Consider the following 16966-nt stretch of genomic DNA (forward strand, 5'->3'; position numbering starts at 1 on the left):
TAAAAGAAAAAATAAATAAAAAGGTACATGAACATTTCATTTTTGTTCAGTCAATATTTCAATATTGTGTATTATTTGAACTGTTTGTCTGATCTTTGGCCAATTGCGATGACTTTACATGCTTTACGTATTTTATTTTTATATCAAACTTCATCAGTTAAAAATTTTTCATGTTGCATGGAAATTATCAGTGAGGATCATTATTGAAGTAGCAAGTTTTCATTGATACCTTTGAAGTTGTAAAACAAAAAAGTATATCACAGACAAAAAGAAGTAAATTCAAATTTAAAGGTCCCATATTGTATAAAGTAAGATTTCTATGTCTCTCCCATATAGCATAAAGGTAGATGCCCATGTCTTTTTTGATTATAAAGCAGGTCTAGGTTCTATATTAATACTGTGAAAGTATCAAAGCCTCAGTCCGAAGAAATGCACACAGCCTGTATTCAGAAACTGAGCCTTAAAATGAGCCGTCAGGACTTCTGCAACTTTGTGATGTCACAACAAAACCCTAACCCTAATCCTTTTCAGCACATTTTACAGATCATGTACATGTAATATATTCACAAGTGGCAAAACATGTCATGTAATATAAATTTGTATTATTGAGCAGACATCTTTAGTAGGCTACTACAGGAAAACTTAAGGGCTGGGTGCAACATATAATTAATTACATTTTTGATTATTCTGCTGGTTAGTTTTCAATTTATTGATTGTTTATTATATGAAAGGTGCTTATTTCTTAGAGTCTGAGGCAACGTCTACAAATTTATGTTTTGTTTGACCGATAGCTCCCAAAAATAAGAAATTTACAATGATATAAAACTGAGAAAAGCTGAACATCCTCAGCAAAGTCATTTGCTTGATAAATGCCTTAATCAAAATTGATGTTTATTCATTTCCTGTCAGCTACTAGTGGACTAATGGCTGGTCATTTCAGCTCTATAAAAATTTCATAACCTCAGAGCCACAAGAACTGATACTTCCACAAAGAGGAACAGCGTGTTAGGGAACAGTGGACATATAAAAAATGTCATTTTTCTTCTTTTTAATTTGTTGCCTTGATGATGACCTAAATGCATGTTGCTTTTGCATGGTCTTACCTCTATGGACACTTTTACGTCAAGGTCTTCTCAAATTTAAGACCATATTCTTCTGTTAATCTGGTTTATCCTCCATTTGGCATTCAGTTAAAACCGACTGTTAACGCCTGATCATGACTTAACACCCTGTCAGAGGTGTTGTCATCTGAGAGGGGCCTTGAGCTGTTGCACGCGAACACATGCTCGCGCACCCACACTACTTCCACACAGACAGTGTTTACAAACAAGTGGCCTACAGATGGCAGGGTCACTCACCCTGACGATAACATGGCCTGCAGCAGGCTGCACGGCTCAGGATTACAAAACCTGCAGCCTCCTCCAGAGTAACGTGAAGTAGGTCTATAAAGGCGACGAGATTTCTTTGTACTGAATAAAGATCTGTAACGAAGATAACTTAAAAGATAGCTAACCTCATCATTACAAACTCACAAGATGCTGCAAAGGGGGCGATGCTCAAAGCCAGGCATGGATTTTGTAGTGGAGGAGGAAGCCCATCATGCCCTGTGGTTTAGCACTGCTGCGACGTGGAGATTGAAGGGGGGGCTACATCCTACAAACTGCTTCAAATACACGTGGTCGATTCTTGGTTAAGATAAGGATTAGTATGTGTTACCGATGCACGATCATAGATTGTCGATAATCTTTCGCTATGGTGATTATGGGGACTGATTGCACGTGTAAAGTGGTTGATCCGCTCCCTTCCTGTGTGGTTTGAATCGTTTACGCCGCCTCTTCCGTCTCACCGAGCAGCATATGCGCGTATCGCTACACACCAACCGACCTTGAATCTGTCCTCGGATTAATTCCGGCCTGTGATTGGTCGCAGCATCGTAGCTGTAGCAGCTTTCTCCGCTCTCACTGGTGGAGAGCGCTGTCAGTCTAGCCATATCCGCCTCCTGCTCCGTTCGGTTGGATCTCTCCGCTACCCTTTCTCTCGGCGGTGGGTCGGAGCCGCTGTCCCTGGCCTCGCATGTTCCCCTCTAAATTCCTGTTTTGAATTTGATGCCCCTCTTGTAGATTTGCTCCATTTACACGCCTCTGAAGGGCCGTAGTTGGGCGTCCGTACACCGGTGTCTTATTTATCCCAGTATTTGGCATTTAGAGACTTAAACCCAAACATGGCCGTGGTGAGCGGATCGTCTGGGCCGGTTGCCCGGCTCGAGGGCCGTGAATTCGAATACATGATGAAAAAGCGCTCGGTGACCATCGGCCGGAACTCGTCTCAGGGTTCAGTGGACGTGAGCATGGGCCACTCCAGCTTCATCTCACGGAGGCATCTGGAGATATTCACCGCCAGCGACGACGGCACCGGCAGCGGCGATTTCTACCTGAGATGTCTCGGTAAAAACGGGGTGTTTGTAGACGGAGTATTCCTCAGACGGGGCGCCCCTCCTCTGCAGCTACCACGAATGTAAGTTTCCCCTCGTTGGTGAACATGTGGATGCAACGCTAGTAGCCAGGCAGCTAAAGTTAACAGTTAACAACAACTGAGTTTGTGTTGGCTAGCAGGGTCGAGAGGACCACGTGTTTTAGCATGTTAGCAAGAACTCCGCATCCTGTTCCCAAAGCCATTTTCTTTGTTGACATTCTTGTTAGCAACAGTGTTAATTAGCCGCCTGCCTTCATTCCACATTCCCTCCTGTGGTTAACTTAGCGTTAGCCGCATTCCACAGTGTCTGTATTGGAGGTAGTTAGCTAAAAGAACTAGCTAGCTCACTGGGGACACTGGACGCCGGGGACACTGTTGTTGATTGTTTTTTAATCACGTGGACACTCTTAAGTCAGAAATGTATGTGTTGTGATACTGTAAACATTCACCATTGTGGCCATGCAAACACGATACCTAGCAGTTAGCTGTAGCATCTCTGTAGTTGTGAATGGAGCTCCTCTCGACCCCTAAACGTAAACAAACCAGCCCGTCCCCGCCCTGCCGGCTCACAACAGCAGAGCCTGCGGGACCTTTGGCCTCTATTCAAGCCAGCCGAAGACATGCTAGCTCGTGTACTCAATCAATTATTTGCCAACATTAACCATTAAATACGAATTTGAGCCTGTTGGTTAATTTCCAAATGAAATAAGACTTATTAGTGAGCAAGTTTGGTTTAGCTGTTAAGAGGAAGTTTCTGAGCTATGTAGTGCAGGTTGCAGCCTGCACACAGTGCCACTGTTTAACTTCTAGGATTGTTGATAATATGCTATTGTGAAATCTGCTGCTTTCCAAACAAACAAATATCACACAGATGAATCTATCCTGATCTGTAAGTCACTTTGCTAATGGGTTGTAAAACTTGGCACTTGTATTCCGGCAAGTATGTGCTGCTGGGGCTTGGATGTAGGCCATGTTTGAGTGGCAGATACAGATAAAGTTAGATAACAACAAGGTATGTAGTAGTGCTGAAAGGCTAATTTCATCATCAGCAAAGTAATCGCCCGCAATTTTACTAATCAATTACTTATTGGAGTAATTTCTTAAACTAAACATGTTCAGGTTCTACAGTGTGATAGTAAGATGCCCTTCTCTGTTTTAAATCTTGTAAAGTGAAAGTCTTTGGGTTTTGGACTGTTGGTCTGGTTAATCAAGCAATTTGAAGACACCACCATGACCTTGGGGAAACGATGATGGGCGTTTCTCATGTTTTGTCATTTGTATAACCCAAACAATTAAAATAATCAGCAGACGTACTGCTTTTCTGTTTTTATATCACTGTCAATTGAACAATTAGAAGACATCACATTAGACTTTGGGAAATCTTGAAAAATTTTACAAACTAAAAAAGCAAAAGGACTAACCAACAACAACAAATCTTCCAGTCATGTTTATACATCGAGTACTAGAGGGAAAAAAAGTATTGGATTTTATTGTGTTATCCTTGACAATTTTGTAGCTGTGTGTGATCATATGCCCATATTCCTGTAATATCCAAGGCAACATTAGAACATTAGATTCTTATTATCGATATGTTATTTCAAACATGTAAGAGAGAAGAGCAAAAACTGTCCTTTTTACAGAATTGAAACTACAAACCACAGTGGGAGGCTTGTGTTTGACACAAAAATAAACCAAACCAGTTGTTTACATTTTGACCAGACAGGTTTATTTGGGATTTTGGCAGAAAAATAAGTGGTTCCAATTTATTCACTAAAGTGGTCTGTCATGTGGAGAAACCCACCAGCCTCTGCCAACACTGGCCATACTTCCCACCCTGCGCTCAGCTATTGTGCAATCCCCTCAATGTGAAACCACTTTTTTTGTACTGCACAAAGAACAGGCTTGTTTTGACTTGATGCAATTTCTAAATTGGCCTTTTGCACAGAAAAATAAATTCAGTTTTACTGAGGTTGATAGTTTCTGTGCTGCTCTTGAGCCACATCATACACCCAATCCATTTCATTATGTAACCAACACTAAGAAAGAGCAGCAGTGGTTTCACATTCTCTTATTGATCAGGCCGACTGCCAATAAAGAGCTTTTAATCAGCAGCAGTCTTTATTACACTTTAAGACACTTCCTGCATGGGCTCACATGCTGCACTGTAATCTCTGAGTCAGAAGAGACATCTTAAACGACCCTCACCACCCGGGTGCAGCTAAAAGAGGAGATTGACAGCATGAGAGAACTCGCAGAGCTGTGGCCCAGGGGACAGGTCGGTTGTATTCCAGGGATTCCTCTTTGGTGATGTAAACAGAGCAATACAGAAAGGAACATCTTTCCCTCTTTCCCTCCCTCCCTTCCTCCCGTCCCCTGTTCTATCCCACACCCACAAATTCTCTCCAAGTTGGTGCCCTTACTGTGTTGCTGTCTTCTTTTGTTTACATTCTCCCTCTTGTTTTGGCAGTGTGGGAGGGGGGGAGAAAATCAAGTGAAAGTTTTCACTTGAATAAGCTTTGTTTGTTGCTGTTCTAACAGCTTAGCAGCACAGCAACTGTGCATCTGTGTTTTGGTGTTTAGGCCTCATTATTCGCACAAGAGCAAAATAGGGTCGATGAAGAGGTTTGTGTGAATACATGGAGGGGTGGGGGATGGGGTGTTCAGCTACATAAACACCGCTTTCCAAAGCAGTGAGCCTCACAATTAGACAATTAAAAAACTAATCATGAATTTAACGTGTTGAAACATTAGTGGATGGTAGAGCGGAGTATTGACAAACAGAACTTAATGAATACTGACAAAAGTTTCCAGAGCATTGAAAAAGTTGGCACAGAATTGATTAATACTTATTTTGACAAGATATTTCTGGATAAATAGCAGTTTTGTCTTATTTTATTGAGGAGGAACGGTGGTTAACACAACGCTGCAATTAATAATGACTTTAATTTTTAATTAATCTGCTTTTGATTTTCTCAATTAATCGTTTTGTATATAAAATATCAGAAAAAAGACAAATGTTCTGTATAGTTTCCCCCAGGAAGAAGTATGAAACTGCCAAATATTTGAGTCATTTTTAACCCAAAAAAAAATTATTTAATTTTCTTTTGATCAATTAACTAAAATCGGCTCTAGTTAGGTGTTGTTTTGATACCTGAACTGAAACTCTATTGATATGCAGCCAGAGCTCTGATAATCAGTTAATCATTTAAATGAGAGAATGTGCTGCTTCTGTGTCACCTTATTGTATTATTATAATTCATGGAACCCAGAGTGGCATCTTTTGTTTTTGTATAAAAACACTATGATACTCAATGTACCATCACAGATGTCTAAGAAAACCAGCAAATATTCACATTTGTTAAGGTCAAACCAATGAGTTTTTGTCATTTTTGCTCCAAAAATGGCTTAAATCATTAATTGGTTATTAAAATTATGGACGATTAATTTACTGTTGATCATCACTTGAATACTTTGAATGGCTTTAGCTTTTGGAGCAATTTGACATCATCAAATCTGGGAAATATTATAATTTTCCATAGTTTTCTGACATAGACTAAATGTTTAGCTGATTAATTGATAATCAATAATCTGTAGTTGCAGCCCCAGTTGTATGCTTATAGACCAGGGACTTCTTAAAAAGATTAGCTTGTTGTAATGGTTTTCAGGGAATATTTGGGGATTAATTATGACTCGGTCTCAACCCACACACACTCTGAACCTACAGGAATCATCAGCCAACATCAACATGTGCTGCTCATGTTATGTACCCTCATATTGTAATGTCTCTATAGCTTAATAGTTTATCTAATGTTTAACAGGCTGCTAGTGTTTGGGTCAGTATTTATATTTGTGCGCAACCACAGGGTGAAACGCAGGACAGAACATTAAGGAGCAGTGTTGTCTTTGATATTTTATTATTTATCGGTATATTTAGACATCATTGTCCCCACTCTGTCAGTTACACACAGTCGCTCTGATGTTATTTAAAGATCCTCCATAACTTCATCAGATCCACAGAGAAATCTCTGCCCCCCCACCCCACCCCCTCTTCCCTGAAAGGGTGCTTGGAGGTGCCCATGCATAATGAAAGTGTCTCCCCTCACCAGTCTGGCTCCAGGAAGTGTTTGAGTCTCCTCCTGTGAGCGGCAAGGCTAATTTGAGATGTAAGTGTCGGGGATACGGTTCTCTCAGCAGATGCCAGCTCTGTGAGAGCCTGGCAAAAAAAAAAAAAAACACACTGCTGTGCCTGGCACTTGTTAGCTAAATGAAAACCAATGTGTGCCTGCTCCGTCTCCAGGGTGTCGGGCAGCCTGATCCTGAACACTGATTTTAAAAAAGCTGCTCCTATTCACTGATCATCTGTGACTGTTGAAGATTTCATTTAACAGTTTCCCTACATCCCTCTATGCTAAACCAATGACGAGCCTGGTTTTTATCAAATCCAAAATATTTTAATTGGCAGAAACCCACCCTTCAACTTGCTCAGTTTCTGTTGGCAGCGTCCTCACATTCCTGAGCCCATTTAGTTGGTTTTAGTTTTTTAATTCCTCTGGAAATCAAATAGAGGAGTGAAGGTGATTGTTTTTCCAGCTATTTAAAACATCAGTGTTTTTTATGTCCCTAAGAATCCAATCAGTGGTTCAGACCTGTTGTAACACGAAATGAGGTTGTCGCATTTTAAAAGAAATGATTATGAATGAATGAGAACACTTAATATATTCTAATTTGTTTGAAGGCAGCAAACATGGGCCTAAACCACATGTTGAGATGAAGTCTTTGGGTTTTGGACTGTTGGTCTGGTTAATCAAGCAATTTGAAGACACCACCATGACCTTGGAGAAACGATGATGGGCATTTGTCATGTTTTGTCATTTGTATAACAGTTAAAATAATCAGCAGACGTACTGCTTTTCTGTTTTTATATCACTGTCAATTGAACAATTAGAAGACATCACATTAGACTTTGGGAAATCTTGAAAAATTTTACAAAGTAAAAAAGCAAAAGGACTAACCAACAACAACAAAAAAAATATCTTCCAGTCATGTTTATACATCGAGGACTAGAAGGGAAAAAAAGTATTGGATTTTATTGTGTTATCCTTGACAATTTTGTAGCTGTGTGTGATCATATGCCCATATTCCTGTAATATCCAAGGCAAAACATAGGCAAGAGAACATTAGATTCTTATTATTGATGTGTAATTTCAAACATGTAAGAGAGAAGAGCAAAAACTGTCCTTTTTACAGAATTGAAACTACAAACCACAGTGGGAGGCTTGTTGAGATGAACTGAATCGGGTTGCTCTGTTAAATGGGAACGCCACCTTCTTTTAAACCCCACACCTTCCCTTTTTAGATATATATTTTCTGTTAAAATGTAGCATCCCATGTAGGATAAAATTGGTGGAGTGGCTCTTGAACTAGCTATGCCTGCTCATGATTGACTGGCTTCAGGTTTTGGCATTTGCATTTTCGAAGTCAGACACCTTCAGTTCATCACCTTTATCCACAATCTCTCCATGTTGGTGTCATAATTATCAGTTCAGCACGCAGCCCCCATTCTCTCAGTTTAGTATAAGTGATATTCTAGTTTACTGAGGAAACACAGGACACACAGTAGATTCATCCTAGAGGCAGAGACGCCCATTTCTGTTAAGGGAAGCCTCAGTGGACCTTAATTCAATGAAGCAACAAGGCAAGCAGGTCCTGACCCTGCACACTGCAGTGTGTTGAAAGGCTCAGAGGAAAGTGGATGTAACAAAGAGAAATATTTGCTCTGCAGTGGTTTGAATATCACGGGCAGGTGATAGAATAACTGCTCAGGTTTCAACTATTGAGTTTTTTTGTTATTGATTAACCACCTGATAAGTTCGTAAGGATCTTGTAGTCTATGTGTAGTCTATGTTTCCTAGAGCCCATTGTCACTTGTTCATTTGGCTCATACGTCTGATGAACAGTCGAACCCAAAGACCTTCAGTTCACAAAGATATGAAACAAAGAAAAGCAGCAAATCTTCACATTTGAGGACCTGGAAATAATGAATATGTACCATTTTACATGATACATCACTAATTAATAATTGTCATTTTAACTGAGTTTATTTTCTATTGCCTTGTGTGAACAGATGAATCAAGCAGCGCTAATAAACACAGAAATGAATTACACATTTTCACCTGAGGTGTATTTTATTATTAACACGGTGCTGATGGGACGTGTCTTTATATTTACGGCTTGGTCTAATTCAGGCCTGTCGTCCTCTGAGGCGACCGCTCCCTCTGAAAACAAGCACGTATCAGAGATGGTGCCAGTCTGGACTCAGTCCTCTGCAGTATAGTACTGCTTCATCAAGCCATTGCATCAGTATTCAAATTTAATTAACTTACACATTGTCTCTCTCAGCATGTTGAAGTCACGCAGAATCTGCAAACAGCAGAGCGGTGTGTGGTGTTAGCAAGTCCTCATTGATTTGATTTGCCTTTTGAAATGATGTTTCATCTGCTACAAAGAAAAAAGAAAAGCTGAGGTTTTAAAAAAAAAAAAAAAAAATTTTAAATGCTGTGTCTGTTTCCTTCTGCAGGTGCACGTTCAGGTTCCCCAGCACAAACATCAAGATCACGTTCACAGCCCTGTCGAGTGGGAAGAAGGTGAAGCGCGAAGCTCCAGAGTCCCCAGTGAAACCAGTACAGCCCCAGATCTCCCCCCTGACCATCAACATTCCAGACAACATTGCTCACCTAATGAGCCCCCTGCCATCGCCTACTGGCACCATCAGGTACCCGCTACTAGAGATGATGCATTCACTGACCTTAAGCAGACAGGAATCAGTGAGGAAAAATTCACCAGATTATCTCAACCAATAAATTAAGTGTCTGTAAAAAAAACAATCTCACAGATGAGGCTTTGATTTTTGACAGCAATTTTTTTTTTTTTTAATTTATCATTAATTTATTTATACATTTTCATCATTACAGCTGCCAGTTTAATTCTGATGGAAAACTATAGTTAGAACTTTGTTTGAGTCTCATTTCTTAATGCACAGCAAATTACTTTACCTTTCATAGGGAAAACAAATATTAAAACCGAATGACTCACTTCAACATTTCAGTTTAACCAGGTCTAAATTCAGCACTTGTTTCCATCAGTGTCATAACTGCAGTTTTTCAGTCCCAGTTCCGTGCACAGCGGTAAGTAAAGTAACTCCCACCCCACCCCTAGTTGACCTTGGGGTGTCAGCTGACCTTGACGTGGCATTTATGCAGTGATCAGCTTAGGCTTAGGTCACTGACTGCAGGGCTAAGAGAGGGAGGCGGCTCCACCTCAGACTCTTAGATCCTCTCAACCCCTGATCTCAGCCAGATGGCTTAAAGACCAAGCAGGTTTCCTCTTTCATACAAGTCTCCCCCTGTAGGTTAAATGATAGAGTGTGTGTACTGCTCACAAACAGTGGAAGTAATGAAAGAGGCAGCAGGTGTTGAGAATGTGAGAATCCTGAGCTGTTGCCTCTCTGTGTTTGTTTGGTTTGCCAACATCTCCACCACACACCCCACCCCACCCCAAGAGCCTAAACAGATATGGAAATCCTGCTTTACATTTGAGGTCTCTTCATCCCCTGGTTATTCAACCTATTTACTGGATAATCACACTTGATTAAAGTTTGAAGGCGTTGTTGCTTTAGGCTTTGTGGATCCTAAAGCGACTGCAGTGTTTCCAGACAATCTGGGCGGTGGGGCGATTTGCATAGATGTCAGCCAAAAGCGTGCCACTGCAGCACAGACTGCGGATGAGCCAAGCCAGGGAACGCAAGCGTGCCCCTTCTGGGAAATGCCACGCTCGTTATAGTTTAGGTTTAAGCACTTAATCCAAGCCTATATTTGGATGCTTATTTCTTGATTGGGTGTGAATCATATTTACACTAAGTGTCTTGGCAGCTGACAGTGTTGTTGTTGTTGTTGTCGTCATCGTGTCCCCGCAGTGCTGCTAACTCGTGCCCCTCCAGCCCGCGGGGTGCCGGCTCTTCAGGCTACAGAATGGGAGGTCGCATGGTCAGCTCTGCAGAGCTGCAGCTCATCAACGACAACTCCCAGCCTGAGAACGACAAAGAGGCCTCCGGAGGTGACAGTCCCAAGGTGAGACTGATACCAGAGTCCAGTGACTAGTTTCACCCAGTTTCACCAAGTTTCATTGAACATACACATACTTTATTTCACTGTATAGCTCAGTCACTTCAGTCACTGCTCTCCTGTAGCCTCCCACAGAGCAGTGTGGACTTTTACACAGTAAATCACACTTCCTCTGGTGTTAAACATATCTTTTGAATACTGTGATTCATTAATGATCACAACATTTCAGACACAATAGCCCACTGTTTACTTCCTTCACACTCATTGTTACTCATTTTCAGGCTGCTGGTCTGTTGAGATCATGAAACACATGTAAATCTCACCTGTTCTACAAGTGTAAATGTAAAATGTTTATTATATCCAACACACAGCAGTGAAAAACATGACTACGCACTGTCGACATATACCGTGCATTTAATTGATATATTCTAAGTTTTGGTCAGATGAAACCAAAACATAACATAATTTTTCATTTTATATTTGACATACTTCTATCTACAAAAATACCCTTCCAGTTATTGTCCAGGTAGATATCCACTTATTGCAGATATATTGGTATTAATCATATGTTAGCCAGTAAGTTAAACCAAATTTAAATTCAGAAATGGCAGATATATGTTTACAGTCATTTTGAAATAGTATGCATTACAATTTTTCCAGCACTGACAAGTTCATTGTTCAAATGTAAAATCTTGCGTTCAGTTCATATCATCTTCCCAGTCCTTTAAAAATGAATACATTTATGAGATTGTTGGCAAAAAAATGAAGAAAGGCTAATTCATCTCTTTTTTTTTTAAAGCTCTCAAACTTTCAACCTTTGTGAGGACTTAAATGCAAACATATTTTATCCACACTGAAAATAAAAAACAAAATATTTGAAGAATTATATGATACAAGCAAACTCCAGGCTGTTGTGCATCATGCTTAGAGGAAACTGCAGGGATGAAATGGGGAAATTGCCCACCACATTTTAGGACAGATCTTTCTATGAATTTCTCAGACAGGTTTAAGAAATTAACAACATATTTTATCATCAAGATGACACGAAGACTTTTTGTTTTTCTGATTCTAGTAGAATTTTTTTACTGTGTTAATTCATGAAATCTGCATTTCTCCTCTGTTCCACAGGATGACTCCAAACCTCCGTACTCCTATGCACAGCTGATCGTCCAGGCCATCACCCTGGCTCCAGACAAGCAGCTCACACTAAACGGAATCTACAATCACATCACAAAGAACTACCCTTACTACAGGACCGCAGACAAGGGCTGGCAGGTGAGTCTCAAGCCTCATGCTCATCTGTTAGATGATGTAAATATAGACCTGCTGAAGATCCCCTGCTCTAAAACAGCCACAAAGATAACCTTTAAAACACCAATAACAATAAACGTTTTTTAAAGAGGCTCTGAACCTCCTTTCTGATTGGCTGCAAATCCCGCAAAGTTGGATGGTGGGTCCATGTGGGCGGGGCTTGGGGCGTGGCTGAGAGTGGTGACTGCTTTGTTGTGACATCACAAAGTTCCAGAAGTCCTGACGGCTGGTTTAAAGGCTCAGTTTCTGAATACAGGCTGTGTGCCTTTCTCTAAACGCTTTGATACTTTCACAGTATTATTATAGAACCTAGACCTGCTTTATAATCAAAGAACACATGGACATCTACCTTCATATTATATGGGACCTGTAAAGCATGTTTTGTTTTGTTTTTTTGCTGTAACGTCCTCACCGCTCGTGCCTTTCCTTTGTTGCAGAACTCGATCCGTCACAATCTTTCTTTGAACCGTTATTTCATCAAAGTGGCGCGGTCGCAGGAGGAACCGGGCAAAGGTTCCTTCTGGAGGATAGACCCGTCCTCGGAGAGCAAGCTCATCGAGCAGGCTTTCAGGAAACGAAGGCCCCGGGGCGTCCCCTGCTTCAGGACCCCACACGGACCCCTCTCCTCCAGGTCTGTCTTCATTCCACGAACCATGCACTCCTGCTTTGATTCATACACAGAATCACGCCAGTGTAAAAGCATTATATATACTGGCAGTAAATGTGTAGTTCCACATGAGTCATTAACACAATGAGCTGACATTTTATAGCAACATTCACAGTCACACCTACAACTTTGTGATGCTGTATCTCTGTGTGATTGTTTGTTGTGGTTCTGATCATCACATAAAGTTGAAATGAGATTCGTTAAAGATCCATGACACATTATTTTATCACTATTAGCTGCAGTCTAAGTCACAATGTCTGTGATGTGTCGAGCGCTTCTTCCTGTGGTAAATTTAATGAACACTTGTTTTGACGCTGCCTCGTCCCCAGGAGTGCACCAGCGTCTCCCAATCATTCGGGGGTGCTCTCCGCTCATTCCAGCGGCGTCCAGACCCCTGACAGCCTATCACGAGAGGGCTCCCCGGTTCCACTGGAGCTGGAGACCTCCTCAGCTCCCACCCCGGCCTCCACCACAGCAGTCCAGCCCAAACTGGCAGTCATCCAGGAAGCACGCTTTGCACAAAACACACCAGGTAGAATACCTTCACTCTCTGCCGTCCGATTGTCGTTGCCTCTCTCACACAGCGGTGTGAGTTTCCGTCGAGCTGCTTTTGCGTCTGTGGACGTCGACTTTGGACTGCCACAACATGTTATATTGTTTTATTTTCTTCTTTCACATTAAGCCAAGTCAGAGTCTAGGTGTACAAAACATCTCTCCTGAGCAAAGGAAATATCCTGAGGTATATAAACCACAATGTCTCAGTAGATTCACTGTAAAACTATAAAAAAGGTTGTTAAATTTTATTGACTCTCACATTACTTGTTAGACTTCTTTATTGTGTCCAGTTAAAACAGTTACAGGGCTTGAACCGACAGTAGTGTTACACATGAAAAGCTTAATTAGATGCTTTTACCTGCTGACATTGAAAATGGCCTCAAACATTACAAACAATACCTGTGATGAATGTAAATACAGAGGCCTCTCTGGTCTGTTTCTCTCTGTCTTCATCTTTTCATCACTCTCTTTTGCCCTGAAGGCCTCAGACACTGTGTTTACACTTGAGTGTATTTCACATTTCTTTGTTTAATAATAGGATGCTAGTTCACTTTTCCCTCCGTCTAAATGTCCCTGTGTGCTGCACCGTTCCAGGCTCGCCTGTCAACAACCAGCCGGTACTCATAGCAGTCCAGCGTCCGTTACCTCACACCACCATCAAGCCGATGACCTACACCATGGCCTCCCCGGTGAGCACCAGCGCCTCCCAGCCTGCTGTCCAGACTGTTCACGTCCTGCAGCAGATCCCGGCGGGGTCGCTCAGCCCCGCCGCCGTCATCGCCCAGCCAGCCACCATCATCAAGAGTGAGCCGCAGGAGAACGGAGAGCACACAGAGGTCAAAGGTCAGTCGGGGGAAACCTGCTGTATCACCTCTTATATTGCATTTGGTGTCAGCCAAACGTTGATATCGTCAAGACCCAGGTGTAATTCATGTATGTTTGCAATCTATCTGAAATTTTCTGTGTTGAGCTATTCTGTATACACATCTGTTGCACAGCTGTCCGTCCTGGAGGAGGGATCCGTCCTCTGTTGCTCTTCTTGAAGGACAGAGGGTGTTGTGTGCAGGTTTTCATTTGTGATATTGGGCTATATGAATACAATGGATTTGACCCTGTTATATGTTTGTCTGATCCATAACCCATCACTGAGTTCCTCCAATGCGTTTGTCCTCTCAGTCAAAGTGGAGACAGTTCCCACCATCACCTCTATAGGCGGCTCCAGTCGCATCATCCAGAGCTCCCAGTCAGCCACGGCCCTGCAGACTGTTACCATAGTGCAGCAGGCCCCAGTGGGTCAGCACCAGCTGCCCATCAAGGCCATCACACAGAACGGCACCCACAGCATCACCACTGCCATCCAGGGACCCGTCAGCTCAGGTGAGACCCACAGGAACAGTGTGAGAAGGAGGTGTGGGATGTTTCATGGAGATGCCGCCTCAGAGAAACTTTTGTTTACTTTCAAGGATTTTATAAGATTCAGCCATTTTTATTTGTTCCAATATGATTTCTAAAGAAACACTCTTTCAGAGGAATCAGGATATTATTTATTAAATGAACCCAGCTGTTCACGTTTTGCTTCAGTACTTTTCAGATGGATGTAAATAATTCTTCAGTGAGGGGAAGCTTCGTTAACTATGATTTTCATTACAGCTAATAACACATGTTTCACAACACAGTTTAATTTCACAATAAAGCCCTTTATATAGCGATACCAAATTTAGGTCTGCCACAATAATTTGTTGTTATGGGTTTATCAGCTGATTGTTTTCTCTCTGTTGGCTTCAAAAAATCTCAGAAAATGGTTGTTTTTTGCAAAATCCAGGGTGATGTCTTTAGATGGTTTTTTTTGTTTGTTTGTTTTTGTCAGACCAACCGTCTAAAATTCTGTTAAAAGATGTTAAATTTGCAATCATACAAGATGAAGAAATACAGGAAATCTTCATATCTGAGAAGCTGGAACCAGAGATGATTTAAATGGGTGTGTTTACATGGATCTTAATAATCCGATTATCATCAGTTTAAAAGCCCAAACAGAATAAACGTGCTCCATATAAATAAACAGGCCTGAAGCGATTACAGAGGGGTAGTCTAAACCTTTTCATTTAACCGATAAATTACAGATACAATTTAACAGGATTACCTTTTGCCTGCGTTCTTTAAGCGTACACCCTCTCTCTTGACGTAAATGCATGGGGACATTTGTTTCTCCACTTCCCAAAAATGGCGGCTTCCAAGCTGAAGTGGGACAGTTTGTTCATCATCATCATCATCCTTGCGGCGCTGATCAAATATGTGCCAGAGAGATAAGATAGCTGCTGAGGAAGACGAAGGCATGACATATTCATCACTTCTGCGCGTCCGTAGCTGCTCACACATTTGTTTTAGCATGAATCAACCAAACGTCTCAGCTCTGTGTTCATGTGGTCTTGATGAATGGTGTCATTACAGGTTCTAAATAACCACACACGTTCAAGTGCACCACAAGACCTGACAGTTATGTTTATGTTCAACAATAAGCACTTTCTCAGCCTCCGCGTAATAAAAAAAACTATCTCGCTCTCTCGGAGCCAAACCACACTTCCCACAGGCCAGCTGCTTCCAGATGTTGGTTAACCGCAGTCTGACAGTGAAGTATTTCCTCTGGTAACCCGCCTTTTCCTTCTTCTCAGCTCCAGCTGTGGCGAGCCCCCTCCACCTGCTGGCGGCCCACGCCTCCGCCTCTGCCTCCCTCCCCACCAAGCGTCAGAACGGGGACCAGCTGGCCAGCGAACAGCCGGACGCGAAGCGCGTGAAATCAGAGGACGAGGCGGCCCCGGCCACCGCCGCAGCAAACTCAGACTTGCCGGCAGCTAACGACCAAGGCAGCCACCTCAACTAGTCTGTACAACCACATACACCACACAACCCCCGCCCCCCCACCACCACCACCACCACCACCACCACTTTCTCCTCCCTCCTGTCTTCGCCCCCCGTCGTTTGTTTTGTTACTCCTCCTTCTACCACTGACTCCAGAGGTGCCAAACGGAGAGGATTCTTTTCATTTTCAGTTTGGGTTATCTGTTCTAGAGCATCGAAAGAAAACAATAATAATGTCCACCCCTTTAAAGACTGGAACATGGGTTGAGAACAAAATAAAGAAACGGGACAAAGATGAACTCAGAAGGTGTCCCCTGTGAGCCACTGAAACAGGAGAGTGACTAAACCAAGACCACAGGAAGCCTTAACAACAATTAACCCTTAAGAGCTGACCTTTGACCTCACGCGGTCCAGCGGGAAGACTCAGCTCGGGCTGGACGCCACCTTTCTGTCGCATCTACCTCAGAGCAGATAGGAGACTCCGGCAGCCAGCAGACGAAACGACATCCTCCCCCCGGGTCCGCGACCGACTGAGCGCCGAGCGTGACGAGAGCGCCCAACGGTTAAAAAAAATAAAAATAAAAAAGTAACGGTCAACGCAACCAGAAAGGGATCAACTCGGAGCCAATATTCCTGAAAACTCTGGCAGCTAGCCTCTCACAATACTGACCTTCCTTTATATCGCAGCTGTACGTAGATATGCAGTATTTTGTTGTTCAAAATGTGGAGCATAGGATTTTTTTTTAAATGTATTTTCACTTACCTAGATAAGTAATAATTTAATTAAAGGAAGAGTACAGAACGGTGAGGTCGGTGACATTTCGGTAACTAAGTTAGAAATCTCACTTTTTTTTATGTGGACTTCTGTTTTTCTGTTCAGTGAAACAGTGTAATAGTTTTCGTAATATTTTCTTTCCCCCCCTCGTTCTGACATATCCATATGAAATTGCTTCGTTATACCTACATATTTTAATACTTGCACAGA

At 42.1% G+C, this 16966-nt stretch overlaps 1 protein-coding gene across 1 annotated transcript; it reads left to right on the forward strand.

Annotated features, from left to right (window-relative positions):
• The first annotated feature begins 2047 nt into the window (after positions 1-2047).
• LOC111217694 (forkhead box protein K2-like) lies at positions 2048-16038 on the forward strand. Its single transcript, XM_022739674.1, has 9 exons — positions 2048-2514; positions 9050-9244; positions 10445-10598; positions 11721-11867; positions 12341-12534; positions 12900-13102; positions 13720-13968; positions 14302-14502; positions 15795-16038. Exons 1-9 carry the CDS (start codon positions 2222-2224, stop codon positions 16001-16003), a joined length of 1845 nt encoding a protein of 614 aa, XP_022595395.1. The 5' UTR covers positions 2048-2221; the 3' UTR covers positions 16004-16038.
• Positions 16039-16966: the final 928 nt, after the last annotated feature.

This window comes from Seriola dumerili, unplaced genomic scaffold, assembly GCF_002260705.1.
Source record: "Seriola dumerili isolate Sdu_G_001 unplaced genomic scaffold, Sdu_1.0 BDQW01000044.1, whole genome shotgun sequence".
Taxonomy (NCBI): Eukaryota; Metazoa; Chordata; class Actinopteri; order Carangiformes; family Carangidae; genus Seriola; species Seriola dumerili.

Excerpts from the sequence above, each read along its gene's own strand:
- LOC111217694 (XM_022739674.1), top strand. The coding sequence starts at position 2,222 with ATGGCCGTGGTGAGCGGATCGTCTGGGCCGGTTGCCCGGCTCGAGGGC. Across the intron at positions 2,515-9,049 it reads CCTCTGCAGCTACCACGAAT|GTGCACGTTCAGGTTCCCCA; the intron begins GTAAGTTTCCCC and ends TTCCTTCTGCAG. Across the intron at positions 9,245-10,444 it reads TCGCCTACTGGCACCATCAG|TGCTGCTAACTCGTGCCCCT; the intron begins GTACCCGCTACT and ends GTGTCCCCGCAG.